The sequence below is a fragment of the Panthera leo genome, chromosome F2 (genome assembly GCF_018350215.1).
Source record: "Panthera leo isolate Ple1 chromosome F2, P.leo_Ple1_pat1.1, whole genome shotgun sequence".
Classification (NCBI taxonomy): Eukaryota; Metazoa; Chordata; class Mammalia; order Carnivora; family Felidae; genus Panthera; species Panthera leo.
In genome coordinates this window covers 17,280,437-17,299,671 of record NC_056695.1, presented here as the reverse complement: position 1 = coordinate 17,299,671, position 19,235 = coordinate 17,280,437, and the positions used below count along the sequence as shown (strand labels likewise).

The following is a 19,235-nucleotide window of genomic DNA, read 5'->3' as shown; positions in this document are numbered from 1 at the left end:
TAATTCAGCATAAATTAAAAATATCAACCAAATATGTAAACTAAAGCTTTAGATGATTTGGGATACCATCCAATGGTGCACTTTTTACATTATTTTTATTTGCTTACTCTTTGTTTTTAAATCACTGTTAATATGCTTTACTAAGGCTGAAAGTGGAGTTAAAATTTATATTACATATTAGAAGAGCCTTATTTTTGCTGAGATTAGAGTTTTTAACTAGAAAAGTGATCTGGGTTTTGATTCTGTTTTCTAAGAGTACTAAGTATCAGTGAGTTGGGCCTTGACCTACCAAAATAAAGATTATTCCTGGCTTGTTAAATTTGGGGGCCTAGAAGTTAATAGGAGATCTAAAAGCCCTGTACACATTAATAACTTGATATTGATATTGTAGATTTTATTTTGGCAGACCTAGCCATCAAATCGGGGGATGTGTCAAGAAATGTACTAGGCACTTTGTGTATTTCTATCTCTTAGAGTTTTTAGTTTCTTAGAGACTGCATGAAATATAGGAAAGATTGTGTGATCTTTGGAGTCAGAAAGACCTAGAATTTGAATCTTGGCTCCACTACTTATTAGTGATTCAGGCAAGCTGCTTAACTCCCCGATACTTCAGTTGCCTCTTTACAAAATGCCTTTTGTGGTTGATACACAGGGCAACAGTAAAATCCTCCTAGAACTGTGAAAATCAAATAACATCAGCAAAGAATGGATAAAATTAGATACATGCAGAAGGTAGTTTAAAAACTGGCAATCTCCCAGGTCAAAAACAGGAAAAGAAAAGGTCTTCCTCAGTAGAAGATGAACTGTTGAGGATGTGGCTCATTTCTTATCTAACCTTGGATGCTCAGTACCTAGTATAGTGCCCAGCAGGTTGTAGGCACTCTGAATGTTTTTGATTGGATTAAATAGATGACATTAACATGTCTAAAGAAAGGCTATGTCAGCAGAAATGGAATGGATGGTCAGCACTGAACATTGAAAAAGAGTTGAAAAGCAGAATTTGGCACTGTTTATACACTACTGTACAAAGGGAAAAGATACATCATCTGGGGTTCATGAAAATTCTGGTAACTAGAAAGATAATCTCTAGGGGCTGGAATATTTGATCAGTCCTCACCATGGCCTGGCTGAAAGAACTGTATCCGTTTAGGGATTCTGTATTCATCAAGTATTCTGATCATTCATTTAACTTCCTAAGTAGTGATGTACAGGTGAGAGCATACCTGTAGTCTTCACTTAGAAGACTGTGTTCTCCATTGTAGATAAATAAATTGGCAAGGGTGAGATTATGATCAGTACTGTAAAAGTCTGATTAGCATAATAATATATTTTATAATGAAAATTAGTAAAATGTAGTTCTGGTTTATAATTGGTCACTTTTTGAGTTTAGTTTGAGGTTTCTCAACCTGAATATCTGAGTACTAGACTGTTGACTGCAATGAGTTCAGTAAGGTAGTGTCTTCTTGTTATGATCCCTTTCCTCTTTACCTCCAACATTTATGTTGCTTCCCTTCTCAATACACAAATCTCTTTAAATCTTCTATTCCCAACACAAAATTTGAGCATAAAAAGAGTGTTTTGCTAATTTCATAGTGTAGCACTTGAGAGACTTTCTGCTGTAGTGTACTAAGACACTGCGTGGCCTGTATTAGTCCCTGTATTAAACATTAGTTTTTTTACCTCTAATTTTCTTATAACTGTATTTGAATTATGCAGAAGACATTCTTAATAAAAACTGATGTGTTGGTAAAAATGTCAGTTTGGGGATAGTTATATATACACACAACCTTATGTAAAGAGTGCTGGAGAACTATTGATGTTTAGTTTGGAGAGGACTGGAAAATGGAAAATGACAGGGCTTATTTATAAAATTGCAAATTTCAAAATGCAGAAATTACTTTGTGAATTACCAGATGTGAACTGAGCTGTTATGAAAATAGTTCATCAAGCATTATGCTGTTTGAATTGTTGGCTCCTTCTCATTTAGGTGTAGGCTTAAATACCACCTTAGAGAGGCTTTCTCCTGACTACCTTTTCTAAGGGTTTGAGAGACCTTTGCTCACCACTCTAAGTAGGCCCCCTCTCTCATGGTACCCAGTTCATTTCTCTTATAGCACCTATTACAGGTTTCCATTATCTTATTTGTTGGTTTACTTATTCATTTGCTTACCCCACCGTATTTATTATAAACTACTCAAAGGCAGAGATAGTAGTCTATACATGAATTTATACTATCATACTTTGAAGATTAAGTTAAACATTGATTCTGTTCCTTTCTGTGCTTAGCTACTTTGATATTTTTTATTTTCCTTCATATTTTTCAGTTATAAGATAATATTTTTAAAAATTCAAAGAATTTAAGTGTGTATAAAGTAAAATATGATAGTTGCCTGTAACATTTTTACTCCCCAGAGACTGTGTGTGTGTGTGTGTGTGTGTGTGTGTGTGTGTGATAAATACATTATTTAATGCTAATGATGCTGCTGAAAGTTGTATGGGCTGGATATACTTTAGGGATTCAGTATAAGGAGAAAAACAGGCATGCCTTTCTTAGAAATGGTTTTGACTACTGATAAAGTAGATACATTTTTAGATGGGAGGATCTGCAAGAAGGGTGGAGTGATGGCAATGGTTCTTTCAGCTAATGAATACCCTTAGGAGTATTTCTAGTAGAAACAGTCCCATGTTCCTAGTTTAAATTTACATTTTGGCCAGTTTATTTTATGGTCATAGATATTGGAGTTCAGAGTTAATGTTTAGTACCTTTGGGCATCTTTAAAAATATAAAGGGGGGGCATTTAAAAATATATTTCATTTCATTACTCAGCCATAAAAAAAGAACGAGATCTTGCCATTTGCAACAATATGGATGAACCTAGAGGGTATTATGCTAAGTAAAATAAGACAGAGTAAGACAAATACCATATGATTTTACATGTATGCAGAATCTAAAAAACAAAACAAAAAAGCAAAAACAGACCCATAAATACAGAAAACAAACTGATGGTCGTGGGGATGGGAGGTGGGCCAAATGGGTGAAGGGGCATGGGAGGTACAGTCTTCTAGTTGCAGAATGAAAAAGTCATGGGGATGAAAGTTAAAGCCTAGGGACTATAGTCAGCGGTATTGTAATAGTGTATGGTGGTAGCTACACTTATGGTGAGTGTAGCATAACCTATAGAGTTGTCAAATCACCGTGTTATACACCTGAAACTAATGTAACATTGTGTGTCAATTATGCCTCAATAAAAACAAATAAATAAATTTAATATAGGTGTTAGATTTTCAAATTTGCTCACTTTATAAATTGCAAAGTAGAAACTTCAAATTGCCTTTTTAAAAATCTAGTTAGAAAATTAGAATGACAGGGGTGCCTGTGTGGCTCAGTCTGTTGAGCGTCTGACTCTTTATTTCAACTCAGGTCATGATCCTGGGGTTGTAGGATTGAACCCCACATTGTTTATGTGGAGCCTGCTTGGGGTTCTCTCTCTCTGTCCCTCTGCCCCTCCTCCCCAAATAAAAAAAAGATTGGAATGATGAGCTTAAAGCCCACTTTTAACCCCATGATTTTATTAGTAGTAAAAATGAAAATTTTAAAAATGTTTCATTTTAACATGCTTTTTAAAAATTAAATATAGCTTCTTAAAGAGGAAAAAAATCAGATAAACCAAAAGAAAAACCATCTGTAATATCACTGCCATATATAACTTAGGAGAACTGAAGATTTTTAGGAGGAAGGATTTGAGGAAGACAAAGTTTGGACAGAGATTATTGATGGTGATACAGACTTTTTTCTACATTTATACATACACACAATATGTTGAATATAAATATTTTACTGTTCACTGTGGAGAAACAAATGAATTATAAAGTAACATTGGGGCACCTGGGTGGCTCAGTTGGTTAAGCATCCGGCTCTTCGGACTTCAGCTAAGGTCATGATCTCACGGTTTGTGAGTTCGAGCCCCACATTGGGCTCTGCACTGACAGCATGGAGCCTGCTTGGGATTCTCTGTCCCTCTTTCTCTGCCCCTCCCTTGCTTGTGTGCTCTGTTTCTCTTTCTCTCAAAATAAATACATTTAAAAAAATTTTTTAATAAAAGTAAAATTAATTGAGGACTAACAAGAATATGAATTAATACAATATTTGTTCAATGTTTTACCAAGCTTTTCCTATTCTCCAAGAGTTTGCTTTCTAATGAAATGGTAGAAAAATAATTCTTTCCCTTTTTTGTAAGATTACTCTTAGTAACTTTCAAATAGACAATACAGTATTAACTATAGTCACCATGCTGTACTTTACATTCCCATGACTTATTTATTTGATAACTGGAAGTTTATACCTAAAAGTCTTTTCCTTTGTTTTTGCTGTGATTTTTTTTTATTAGATTCATGAAGAGGTATAGATGGTTCCACTAGTTATATTTTATCGGTATTGACACTGAGGAACAGTTATCATGGTGCTGCTTCAGTTAAGTTTTTCTGAACTTATTTGAGGCACTGTTAAAAGGAAAAACGTCATTTATACTGTTCATTCATGTACATTCATTCAATGAATGTTAAGAATGATACTGTCTACCTAGCACTGTGCCAGGCCCTGGAAATAGAAAGTCAGATAGACCAGTGACCTTTTCCTGACTTTGAAAGGCTAGTTTAGAAGGGGAAACAGAAAAATACACTAAATTACCATGTAGTGTGATGAGGGCTGTGGTACTCATATGCATAGGAGTAGCAAGGAAGGTACCTACCTATCCACCACTCTGAAGAATGCTAGAGAAAGTGACACCTAAATTGAGTTTTAAAGAATATATAGCAATTATTGGCCATTGGGAACCAGAGAGCATTTTGGTGGTGTTGCTTTGTAAAACTCAAGTTAGGGTATGATGTGAGATGTGGGATAGGAGAGAATGCAAGGATTACTCTTATCTGCCATGAAAAAGGAGCTTGGACTTCACCTTATGTTTTTTGGGGAACCATTAAAGGTGCAACTCTGAAGGTATTATGGAGGAGGGATTTGAGAACAAGATTGGAGGGAAAACCAGTTAAGGAGATGGTGGCAGTAATTCGAATAGGAGACAGGCCTGAACCAGGGCAATTGTAGAATTGATGGAGACAAATGCAGTGGAGAGCCATATGATGCTAATGGGGCTCTTGTGCAGAATGTCACAATCCATTTTTCCTGACCTCTAATTTATTTTTTTGGTTCTATTGCCAACAAATGGAAGTATCTGTATACCAAAGGAAATAATTTGCCTACTTTTTCCTCCTAACCAGTTGTTGATGCCATGGATTTCTGTAAGAAAAGACTGCGGATAGTTCTGTCAAATTTGTAGTAACGCAATTTGACCTCTGGTAGAGGTTTAATATCAATGGAAAGGGTAGGTCTAAGCTTTGGAATGATACACAGGATTCAAATCCTGGGTCTGCCACTTACTAGCTGTTTGATCTTGGGAGAATTGCTTAAACTCTGAGCTTGTTTCTTTTTCTGTAAAATAGGACTTGGTTGTGATGAGAAAATGAAACTGAAGTTCCAGCTCAAAGCTGGGTAGATAATAGAGGTTTTGATTTATTTATCCTTCCCTTAAGCAACAGAGCATGCATACTCAGTGGGGCCACATATTGCTCTCAAAGGGGGTGAATTTGGTTCTTGGGAGATGGAGAGAGTAAAAAAAACTTTAATGAATAAAATTCTGATGTAGTACATAGACAAACAGTATATCTGTATATCTGTAGTATTCAAATGTAATGAAGGAGGCAGCATAGGAATATAGTGTCTTAAAAGGGTCCTTAGGAACAATTAAAAAAAAGAAGGATCCTTAGAGGGACAGAATGAAAACAAGATTAATAACCACGACAATAGAGTTCTAATTGGTTAGAGTTCTGGAATAGTTAAGGAATAGGAATAGTTAAGTTATGTAAAGCACTAAGAAATGTCATTTTTTTTTTTTTTACTAGTATTTAATGGTGGTCAATTCTGAAGATTTCCCTAATTTGAGACCTGTTCAGACTTTTACCAAAAAAACTTAAGTGCTACCATTATAATTTTTTATGTTTTCCAAATAAATTGTATTCTGATATTTTATAAAATAGTACAAAGTAATATTGATAAGTAAATGAAAGGTTATCATAGAAATAATTCATCCAAATGAAGTCTAATGATAAATTCAGCAACCAGAACTTCTACTAGAAGTTATTAACATTCTGTATTTGGGGATTTTATTAATATTAAAATTTTAAATTTGTATGCCCACCCTTAAATTTAGCCATTTTCTGGTAATACTGTATCATTAATGAATGAAGTGTTTGTGTGTAAGTAAATGTTCTATTCAACTGAAACTTTAAGTGCCTGGCCTTTTAAAATTTGCATACTTTAAACTGATGTACTGAATAACTTTTGCCAACTGCCATGCAAATTCCTATTCTTGTTTATAAATGTGGGAAGGGGTTAGAGCTCTGAGAGATTGCATGTACATAGTGATTAAGCCTCATCATCAGTAACCTCCATTCAAAACTCAGACACAGTATAATCTTCTAGTAGGAAAAATAAAAACCTTTCTTTGTTAAGATTAACTTAAAAAATTCTGATCGTACATGTACATTATCAGATGAGAAAATAGTGAAAGTATAAGGAAACAAAAACAACCATTCCTGTAGTTACCAGAAGTAACTGTTACGTTCTTTCCATTCTTTATTACCTTTTTGAACAGTGATTATCATTCTTAACTTTTTATTTGAAACTTCTTATTGAATAGTCACTGTCAAAGGATGTTCTTGAAAAAATATTTTTGTGAAATGGTGATTTGCTTGGGGACATTTTGTGGACTTCTAAAGGTTATTCTAAATCTCTTCAACAAGTCATTTCCCCTCTAAATTTCTATTTAAAAAAGTCAACTTTGGAACAACACAATACAACATCAATTACTTATCTTCAGTCTACCTATAGACTTTTCTCCCTAGCCTCTTCCATCTATTTTTGTTTAGTTTTAAGATAAATATAGAATGTTCTGTATTCTACTTGTTAAAAATAAATATCTTCCTATCACTCTCTCTGTTGGTTTAGTTCAGTGTTGAGAAACACTTTCCTTTGAGTTGGATTGAGTCTTCAGGTATATTTTGTTTCATATGCCCAGTATTGACTCATGCAATTTTAAAGACATTTTTGAATTAGTTTCTACATTTAAAAATAGGGAGAATTCACATGAAAAACCTAGCTTTCTGGCTTCTAAAAAGCCAGATGGTCTTAAAACATTGGACTTACACTCTGCTATGATAGCACTTGGCAGTCAGTGGCTGCCACCTTTAGATAGGTCATGGGTTTTCTAGTTTACCGCAGTCCCATCACTCCATATCATCTCCTTATGTTATACCAAGCTGCATCACTTATTTAGGAGATCTACCTTGCTATCTCTGTTCAAGGTTAATCATTAAGCAACCTGGGTGGAATTCTTTTGTTTGTTGCTAATACTGTTTGTTTTTATTTTACAGGAGAAGATGTATGGTCTTATGCAAAGGGGCTTCCTCACATGTTCCAGCAGGGTGGAGTGTTCTACAATATTATGAAGAAAACCATGGGTATAGTTAATATATGATTTTATTCTTAGATAATATCTCCATTTAAGCTATTATAAGATTAAGAAAGATCAGATAGTATTCTTCTAAAAGCTATTTCCAGGGCACCTGGGTGGCTCAGTTGGTTGAGCATCCGACTCTTGATTTTGGCTCAGGTCATGATCCCAGGGTCATGGGATCAAGCCTTTTGTTGAGCTATGTGACAGACGCTGAGCCTACTTAAGATTCTCTCTCTTTCTCTCTTCTCTGCCCCTCTCCCCTGCTCATGCTTGCTTTCTCTCTGAAACAAAAAAATTAAATAAAAATAAGGCTATTTCCAGCATTTATTTTAGGTGTATATTCTTCAGCAGTCTGCCTAATTAAAGTGGATTATTCTCTTGATATGGTCAGCTATATTTTCTGCTATAATATTACAAAAAGTCTCCTATCACTTTCTTGCTCCTATTTTCTCATTAAATTATGTATATGATTCTAAGGACAAATTGTGAAATTAGAAGCAGAATTGATTGTAATGCTAGTGACTTCGAGAACCAGATAATAATACAGTATTTTTGTTGTTGTTGTTGTTGTTGTTGTTGTTGTGTTTTGGCTATTCTTATTATATACCTCAGTGTTTTCTGGATTTTAAGAAATAGTTCATTTTATATATTTAACTTCTCATATTGTGTATGCATTGTTTGTAAAGATATATGCAAGTATGCAACTTCAGAGTTTTAAGGTCTTAAGAGAAATGTTGGCAATGTGTGTGTGTGTGTGTTTGGATCTCACATGTTTTTTCAAAGATTTGATGTGAATAATTTTGGCCCCAGACTTTATCACTCTGGCTTTTCTCATTTTTTCACCTACCGGACCTCTGTAGACATTAAATGCACAGTCACTATTTATGGATTTTATCTCTTACACACTTTTTTTCCTTCTTACAAAAACATCCCAACTTGGCTGTTGTAGAAATGTTCAAACATATGTAAAAGTAGCAAGAATAATATAATGAACCCCTGTTAACCCACCACTTGTCTTCAGCAATTCTCAGTACATTTCTATTTACATCAACTGGACTATTTTAAAATAAATCCAGACATAATATAATTTCATCTGTAAGAACTTTAGTATGTATCTCTAAAAGTAAGAACTTTCCTTAAAAAAATACAATACCATTATCACATATTATCACATATTAAAATAATTTTTAAAACATCACCAAATATCCAGTGAGTGTTTAAATTTCCTTGATTTTTGATTGTCTCCATTTTTTTTTTTTCTTTTTCTTTTATTTTATTTGAATCAGGGACCAAAGAATGGCTGGCTTCCTTCCTTTCTCCCTTGATCTTACTTCTTTCATTCCTTTCTTTCTAAGACAGGATTGTTGAAGCATATTTACATATAGTAAAATTCACCCTTTGTAGGTATTCAGTGTAATATGAATTTTGACAAACATATACAGTCCAGTAGCCACCACCACAGTCAAGATACAGAACATTTCCATCATTCCAAAAAGTTGCCTTGTGCTCCGTTCTAATGAATCCCTTACCCCTACCCCTAGGCCCTGACAACCACTGATTTTATTTCTGTCTCTTTATGTTTGCTTTTTTCATTATTGCCATATAAATGGATTAATATAATACAACCCTTTGTGTCTGGCTTCTTTGATTTAGCACAGGGGTTGGCAAACTACTGCTTGTGGGCCATATCAGGCCTGCTGCCCGTTGTGTATAAAGTTTTATCAGAACACAGCCAAAAAGAACACAGCCATACTCACATTGTCTAAGGCTGCTTTCACACTACAATGGCAGAGTTGAATAGTTGTAACAGAGACTATATAGTCTGAAGACATAAAGTATTTACTGTGTTGTTCCATTACAGGAAAAATTTGCCAATTTCTGTTTTAGCTTAATGCTTTTGAGATTCATCTATCTGGTTGCATATATTAGTAGTTCATTGTTTTTTATGCTGAGTAATACTCCATTGGACATGGATATGTCACATTTTTAAAAATCCATAACCAATTGAAGGACATTTGGATTATTTTCAGTTTTGGTCTACTATGGATAAGGCCACCATAAACATTTGTGAACAGGTCTTTGTGTGTGGACATATGTTTCACTCCCCTTTTGTAAATACCTATGAATGGGATTGCTGAGTCATATGGTAAGTGTATGTTTATCTTTATAAGAAGCTTCCAAACCATTTTCCAAAGTAGCGGGATCATTTTTTATTCCTACTAGCACTGCATTGGAGTTCCAGTTGCTCTGTATCTTTCTTTACCAACACTTGGTAGTATCAGTTTTTGTTTTTAAAACGATTTTAATAGGTTTATATTACTATCTCATAGTGGTTTTATTTTTTTAATTTTTTTTTTTTTAACGTTTATTTATTTTTGAGACAGAGAGACACAGAGCATGAACAGGGGGAGGGGCAGAGAGAGAGGGAGACACAGAATCTGAAACGGGCTCCAGGCTCTGAGCGGTCAGCACAGAGCCCGATGCGGGGCTCGAACTCACGGACCGCGAGATCATGACCTGAGCCTAAGTCGGACGCTCAACTGACTGAGCCACCCAGGCGCCCCTCTCATAGTGGTTTTAATTTGCATTTCCCTAATACCCAATGATGTTGACCATCTTCTCATATGCTTATTTGCTTCCTACTTCTTCCTTTGCTCATTTGTTTAAAATGTTTTATTTATTTTTGAGAGATTGTGATTAGGGTAGGGGCAGAGAGAGTGGGACAGAGGATCGGAAGTGAGCTCTGCGCTGACACCAGTGGGCCCTATGTGGGGCTCAAACTCATGAAATGTGAGATCATGACCTGAACCAAAGCCGGACGCTCAACTGACAGCCATCCAGGCACCCCATCCTTTGCTCATCTTTAAATTGGCTTGAATCTTTTTTTTAAGTTGAGTTTTGAGAGTTCTTTGTATATTCTGGGCACACATCATTTATCGGGTAAGTGTTCTGCAAATATTTTCTCCCAGTTTGTAATTGGTGTTTTCATTCTGTTAACAGTATCTTTTGAAGATCAAGAGATTTCAATTTTGATAACCAATTTAACAATTTTTTTTCTTTCATGATTTATACTTTTTGTGCCCTATCCAAACAATCCTTACCTAATTAAAGGTCACAAAATTTTTCTTCTATGTTTTCTTCTAGGGGTTTTTATAGTTTTAGGTTTTATATTTAGGTTTATGATCTATTTCAAGTTGATTTTTTTATATGTCACCAGGTATGAGTTGAGGTTCATTTTTTTATGTATGGACATCCAATTGTGCCAGCACTTGTTTGTTGAAAACAGTATGCCTTGTCCATTGAATTACTTTGGTAGCTTCATCAAAAATCAACTGACCATGGGTTATACACTTGAAAAGTGTATATGCAAAATATAGCATCAGTAAAATTATTTTTAAAAATCAATTGACCATGTATATGTGGGTCTGTTTTTAGATACTATTTTCTGATTTGTTGATCTATATGTCTCTCCTTTAACAAATACTGTAGTCTTGATTACAGTATCATTATAGTAATTCTTGAAATCAGTTGGTATGAGTCTTCCATTTTTATTCTTTTTTTTTCTATTTTCTAAAAGTTTTAATTTAAATTCCAGTTGACATACAGTGTAATAATTAGTTTCAGGTATACAATATAGTGATTCAGCACTTCCATACAACATTTAGTGCTCATCACAACAAGTGCACTCCTTAATGCCCAAACCTATTTAACTCATCCCCCACCCACCTCCCCTCTGGTAACCATTAGTTTGTTCTCTGTAGTTAAGAGTCTGTTTCTTGATTTGCCTCTCCCTCACCCCCCTTTTTTTCCCTTTGCTCATTTGTTTCTTAAATTCCACATGAGTGAAATCACATGGTATTTGTCTTTCTCTGACTTATTTTACTTAGCATAATACTTTTTAGCTCTGTCTATGTCATTGCAAACATCTTTATTCTTTACCAAAAAAATTTTTTGGATATTTTAGGTGCTTTGCTTATCCATATAAATTTTAGAATCAACCTGTCAGTTTCTATAAAAAAAATCTGGGATTTTTACTGTGATTTGTTGACTATATGGATCAAATTGAGGATAATTGATATTTTTACATCGATTCTTCTGATTTCATGAAAACTTTGTATTTCTCCATTTATTTAAGCGTTCTTTAATTTCTGTCATCAAAATTTTGTAATTTTCAGTATACAATTCTTGGAAATCCTAAATATTTCATGTTTTGGGAATGCTTGTAAAAGATGCTTTTTAAAAATTCCAATTTCCTTTTGTTCTTTGCTAGTGCATAGAAAATTGATTTTTATGCATTGACCTTGTATCCTGTGACTTGCTAAATTCACATATTCTAGTAGCTTTTGATCAGATTCTATGGGATTGTCTATGTAGGTTATCATATCTTTTGCAAGTAAAAAAGTTATTTTTTTCCTTTTCAGTTAGTATGCCTTGTATTTCTTTCTCTTGCCTTATTGCACTGGCTATAAGTTCATTGTGGAATAGGAGTGGTGACAGCAGACATCCTTGCCTTGTTCCTGATCTTTGGGGGCAGGCATTAGCATTCAGCCTCTAGGTTTTTCAGGTTGAAGACATTCCTTTCAATTGGTAGTTTACTGAGAATTTATATTTTGAATGGATGTTGAATTTTATTAGGTGCTCTCTTCCTGCATCTATTGAGATGATCTTACGGTTTTTCTCTTTAGTTTATCGATAGGGTGAATTATATTGATTTTTGGATGTTGAGTCAACTTTGCGGCCACTTATTTTGTTGAGTGTTTTGTGACTTATGTGGGTATGATGGCATGTAATTTTTTTTAATGTTTATTTATTTTGAGAGAGAGAGAGAAAGAGACAGAGCATAAGTTGGGGAGAGGCAGAGAGAATGGGAGAGAGATTCCCAAGCAGGCTCCACACTATCAGAGCAGAGCCCAACACAGGGCTCGATCCCATAAACCGAGAGATCGTGACCTGAGCCAAAATCAAGAGAGACATTTGACCACCTGAGCCACCCAGATACCCCAGAATGTAGTTGTCTTGTAATGACTGTTTAATAAGGGTAATATTGGCTTCATAAAGTAGAGTTGAGAAGTGTTTGTTTCTCTTTTGTTTTCAGGTAGATTTTGTAATAACTGATATTATTTCTTTTTTTTTCCCCTTCAAATTTTTATTTAAATTCTAGTCAGTTTACGTACAGTGCAGTATTGCTTTCAGGAGTAGAATTCAGTGACTTATCACTTATGTACAACACCCAGTGCTTATCATAACAAGTGCCCTCCTTAATACCCATCACCCATCTCTTTCATTCCTCCCCCACCTTCCTCCATCAGCCCTCAGTTCTTTATCATTAGGAGTCTCTTACAGTTTGTTTCCCTCTCTCTTTTTTTCTCTCCCTCCCATCCTTTCATCTCTTTTGTTCCTTAAATTCCATGTAGAAGTTAAATCATAATGGTATTTGTCTTTCTCTCCCTGACTTACTTCACACTCTGGCTCCATCCATGTCATTGCAAATTGCAAGATTTCATTCTTTTTTTATGACTGGATAATATTCCAGTGTGTGCGTGTGCGTGTGCGTGTGTGTGTGTGTGTGTGTGTGTGTGTGTTCACCACATTTTCTTCATCCATTCATCAGTTGATGGACATTTGGGCTCTTTCCATAGTTTGGCTGTTGTTGATAATGCTGGTATAAACATTGGGGTGCCTGTACCCCTTTGAGTCTGTTTTTTTGTATCCTATAGATAAATACCTAGTAGCGCAATTACTGGATTGTAGGGTAGTTCTGTTTTTAACTTTTTGAGGAACCTCCATACTGTTTTCTAGAGGATATTATTTCTTTCTTAACTATTTGGTAGAATCCATCCAATGAAGCCATCTGTGCTTGGAGTTTTCTTTGCTGGACATTTTAAACTATGAATTTAATTTCTTTAATAGAGTCCTCTTAAGGTTATGTCTTTTTTCTTGAGTAAGCTTTGTTAGTTTTATTTTTCAATAAATCTATCCATTTCATCCAAGTTATCAATTTTATTGGCATAAAATTATTTATAATCTTCCCTTACTATCTATTTAATATCTGTAAAGTCTCTAGCTCTTTCATTTTGATAAAGGTAAATCTGTGCCTCTCTTGTTTTGCTGGCCAATCCAGCTAATGGTTTATCAGTTTTATTGATCTTTTCAAAGAAACAGGTTTTGGTTTCACAGGTTTTCTCTATTTTTATTTTCTAATAAAGGTAGAATTATTTAAATTTAAAGCTATAAATTTCTCTCTTAACATCCTCCCCTCTTTTTTTAATCCTTTTCTTTTTAACTTTCCATTTTCACTTTATTCTACATCCTGAACTATATTGATACCAGCTAATAGTTTTTTTAAAAGTTAGTATTTAATTAGGATTGATTATGGTGTTTTCAGTAATTAGGGTAAGTATGCAGTGTCTTTCATGCAACTGAAAGTAACTTCCCTCAGTTTTTTGTGTGTGGGAGGGAGGAGGTGGGTGATTGTGGGGATGACTCTTGATTATTTTCTGAATACTTATATGTTTCTGGTTTGAAATTATTTTTAAACTGTTAGCTGTAATGCTAAGACAATTTAATAAAGAAAGAATAATTTTTTCAACAAATGGTGCTGGGATAACTGGATAGTTACACACAAAAGAATGAAATTTGACCTCTACCTCACACCAAATGTATCCACCACCAGAGTATAGGAAGTAAAACTAGAAAACTGTTAGAAAAAAACATAGGCCTAAAACTTTCTGACTTTGGATTTGGCAAAACCTTAAATATGACACCAAAAGTACAAGCAACGAAAGAAAAAAGTAGGAAAATAAAAAGCAAACTTTTGTGCTACAAAGGACACCATCAAGAAAGTGAAAAGACAGCCCACAGAATGGGAGAAAATTTTTGCAAATTATGTACCTGATAATAGATTTGCATCTAGAATATAAAGAACTCATCAGTAAAAAAGCAAATAACTCAATTAAAAGATGGGCAAAATCTGAATAGGTGTTTCTCCAAAGAAAATATATAAACAGCCAGTAAGTACATGAACTGATGTTCGGGTGCTCAGCATCATTAACCAGAGAAATGCAAATCAAAACCACAACGAGGTAGTACTTCACACTCACTAGTATGGCTATAATTAAAGAGGCAGATAATAAGAACTATTGGCAAGGAGATGTAGAGAAACTGGAACCCTCGTACTGCTGGTAGGAATGTAAAATGGTACAGTGAGTTGGGAAAACAGTCTGACAGTTCCTCAAAAGATTTAACATGGTTACAACCCAGCAATTCTACTCTTAGGTGTATAACCAAGAGAAATGAAACTTGTCCACACAAAACTTGTACAGATGGTCATAATAGCACTATTCATAACTGTCAAAAGTGGAAACAACCCAGTATTTCCATCAACTGATGAATGGATAAGTGAGATTTAGTATATTCATACAATGGAATATTATTTAGAAATAAAAAGGAATGAAGTACTGGTATGTACTATATCATGGATGAACCTTGAGAATATTATGTTACATGAAACAAGCCAGTCACAGTAGACCACACATTCTATTATTCCATTTATATGAAATGTCAAGAATAGGCACACCTAGAGAGACAGAAATCAGTGTTGCCTAGGGCTGGGAGTTAGGGAAAGGGGAGAAAATGAGAATGATTGCTAATGGGTTTGGGTTTCTTTTTAGTGTGATGAAAATGTTCTAAAAGTGATTGTGGTAACAGTTGCACAACTCTGTGAATATACAAAAAAACAATTGTACACTTAAAACGGGTGAATTGTATGTGAATTATTTCTCAATAGAGCCATTATAGTTTTTTAAATGTTACCGGTGTTACTTATCCTTATTAGGAAGTAGTTGAGAGCTCTGAAGTAAGAACATCTGATATCAAATTTTGGTTCTACCATTTACTCCCATTACTACTATTTTAAAAACGTTTTTTTAAACTTTTTTTCTTAACTTTATTTATTAAGAGAGACAGGGAGGGAGGGGGAGAGAGAGAGAGAGAGAGAGAGAGAGAGAGAGAGAGAGAGAGAGAATATCAATCCCAAGCAGGCTTCGTGCTGTCAGTGCATAGGGCTGGAACTCACAAACCGTGAGATCATGATCGGAGCTGAAATCAAGAGTCTGAAACTTAATCTGCCGAGCCACCCAGGTGCCCCTACCTGTGTGACTTCTAAGTCTCAGTTTCTTCATTTGTAAGTGGATATTATAATCTAGAGATTGTTAGGATCAAATGAGATCCTGCACATGAAACAGTTAACAAAGGGCCTGGCACCTAATAAATAATTAGCTAATGTTTGTTATTGTTATTAGAATTTCAGCTGGCATTTGCAGAATAATTAAAATTCTTTTGACTACAACAGCCATTTGAAATGGGTCATTGTCAGAAAATTATTTTACTGTTCAAAATACAATTCTAATATTTGTGGCAAAGTTTTACCTTTTTTTTTAAAATTAATTTATTTAAGTTATCTCTACACCCCACATGGGGTTTGAACTCACGATCCTGAGAGTCGCATGCTCCTCCAACCAAGCCAGCTAGGTGCCCCTGATCTCTCCTTTTTTTAGGACAGATTTATGTGGCAAATCATTGTTATTATCTGGTGGTCAAAGAATCAAAGTATATCAAGCCCTCCTCACCCCAAAATTTACAACCATATCCTCCAAAAATTGGAACATACTTCTCTTAACTTTTTTCAAATTCACTCTAACAAATAGATGGTTATATCTACATTTGAACAGGAATATTTCCCAATTTAATTAACCAGACTGTTAATGTTCCTAGTCTTTATATTTGGATAGATATTTTAAAATTCATTTGTTTAAGGGGTGCCTGGATGGCTCAGTCGGTTGAACATCTGACTCTTGGTTTAAGTTCAGGTCATGATCTCACGGTTCGTGGGTTTGAACTCTCCATTGGGCTCCATGCTGACAGTGAGGAGACTACTTGGGATTCTTCTCTGCCTCTCTCAGCCCCTCCCTCTCTCTCTTTCTCCCTCTCTCAAAATAAATGAATTAAAAAAAAATTAAAGTTAATTTGCTTAAAGTATAGTAATTTTCCATGCAGGTCTTTATATAGAGATAAATGCAGACATGAACGAAAAATTTAGTTTTAAAACTTGTACAGGTATCTTTATAATGTGTTTGAACTTTGTGAAAATGGACATTGAAAATTGTGCTGTATACATTCTCTGTGATTTGCTTCTTTTATGCAACACTTTTTCAGATTCATTCATGTTGATGGGTTCAACTACATTCATTTTCACTGCCACATAGTATTCTGTTGTATCATTTTAATATTATTCATCTACTGTTCTGATGCATTTTGGGTTTTTTGATGTAAGGAAGAATGTAGCTATAAACATTAGTATACACATTTTTTGGTGTATCCAGTGTGATGGAATTGTTGATATGTGATATAGGAACTTTAATACACTTTGATTCTTAAAATTCAAAGGACTATATAAGTTATATAAAATGTAAATGATTATGCTTAAAGGAGTCACAACCCTTAACATATTTGCAGTGATTTTTTAATACAATTTAAATTTTTTTAATAATATAAAGGTTTAGAAAATATAGAAATGGGAAACATCACCTATAATTTTTAAATATTTATCTTATACATATATGTTTTGGCCAGATTGTAATTATAGTACTTAGATGTGTTTCCTGCTATTCATGCACATTTAACTATATATATGAAACATCATAGTTTTCTTATTTATGTCAGTTATTAATAGCTGGATATTACTTCCATTAGGGAGATAGACCATAATTTTCTTAGCCATTCTCTTCTTGTTGAAAGCTTATTTAGATTGTTTCTGGTATTTTGTTATAAAAAATACTGTGATGAACATGTGTGGGACTATGATTCTTTCCAGGGAGGGTCAAGGAAAAGCATCACAATAGCAGCCTGGAAACAATTACAAAACCTTTTTCGATCTAACAGAGGAATTAAAACTATTGACTGACTGATTATTAGGCAGTCTGTGGTATATGCTTTACATGTTTTTTCATTTAATCCTCAAATCAGTGAAATGAGTAGTATGCCCATCATATATTTACCTGATTGTATTATAATGATCTGTTTGTATCTGTCTCCTAAGAATTACATTTTATTTGAATCTTCAGGGTCTGTTTTAGTTCCTGGCACATAGTGAGACTCAATAGATGTCATCTACTGAAATGAATGTTTGAAAAGTTTTGCCTAGGGTCATCCCTGAACTTAACCATTCAAAATTCTCTTCTCTGCTACCTTTGTTTCTTGCGCCAAGTTTTACAGATCTTTGAGGGAGGGGATTGGTAATAAACTGACTCCAGGGTTGTGGCCTGAAAGGCACTTTTTAGACCACATCTCTGGTTTTAAACTTTGTCTCTTTTTGTCAGTTATCTCTGCCAAAAATGTTCTGTCAAGAGGAAATTCTAGTTGGATTTGTATTAATGGATACTTTACTTCTGCTGAAATGAGTGTTTAAAATTACTATATGTTATTTATTCATTTGCAGTTTCGTTCTTTGGTTATTTGGAATATTCAGTGAGATACATTAGAACCACTCTGTAGCTTTTTTTCAGTGGAGGGAGGAAGAACTATATATTTTTTTTAAACAACTTTTTTTTTTTTTTTAATGTTTATTGATTTTTGACAGAGAGAGAGAGAGAGCGCATGAGCTGGGGAGGGGCAGAGAGAGAGGGAGACACAGAATCCGAAGCAACTCTAGGCTCGGAGCTGTCAGCACACAGAGCCTGACGCTGGGCTCAAACTCACGGACTGTGAGATCATGACCTGAGCCGAAGTCGGACGCTCAACCGACTGAGCCACCCAGGCGCCCCAGGAAGAACTATTCTTAACAACCTACAAAACTGGAGACTACCTAAATGCCCACGAAGCATTCTTGAATTCATTTACCCTACACCTCTGTGTTTCTACAGCACTTACTAATAGTTTCATTCATTTTAAACTAGTTTGCTTTTGCCTTTATATTTTGCCATAAACATACCATTTTCATCATGTGTTGTTGAGAGTTCTGTACTTCATCTTTCTTTTGTTGTTGCTAACATGGAAAATCTTTGGTTTTATACCCCTATTTTTGTATACTTGGAGTATACTCTGAGTAACAAATTTAAAATGTAGGAATATTGGATAGTTTAAAACACACACATATTTCTTACACGCACGCTGGAAAGAATATACAGTTTTGGAATGCCATATAGTGAGGTCAAGATCCTCAACTAGAAAAGAAAGAGAAGCTGCTTTCAAGTTCTTCTGTTGCTGTGTTAGTTGACGATCAGAAGTAAATCGCAGGAGCATCTATAAGTCAGGCTTATTTTGGTGATTGTGACTTACCAGAGAAGAATAAGAGAAGTAACATGAAATATAATTCCTTTTTTAAAGGAATTGAATTAAGATCTTTTAGCTCTTTTTTAGCTTTCCTGAATGTGCTCTCATAATTACTACTTTAACTAGGGGATATCTTATTTTGAAAGTACATATTTTTTTATATTTGTGAAAAGTATGTACCTTAGGTACCATACTCTCTTAGCTGAGAAAACCACTTTTATTCTGGTATTCTGTAATTCAGTAGAATTACTTATGATTTTTTAATTGTAATTCACAATGTGCAGCTTATTTGTGCAACACTTTGCCCTTGTAAGTATTTTTGCTAAGTTTTAAATTTGA

The 19,235-nt window shown here is 34.5% G+C and overlaps 1 protein-coding gene across 1 annotated transcript in view; it reads left to right on the top strand.

Annotated features, from left to right (window-relative positions):
• Positions 1–19,235, top strand: part of VCPIP1 (valosin containing protein interacting protein 1) — a 30,028-nt gene that overhangs the window by 3,644 nt on the left and 7,149 nt on the right. The window contains exon 2 of the mRNA XM_042923166.1: positions 7,486–7,572. Within this exon, the coding sequence (XP_042779100.1) occupies positions 7,486–7,572 (87 nt within the window). The remainder of the gene's footprint in view (positions 1–7,485; positions 7,573–19,235) is intronic.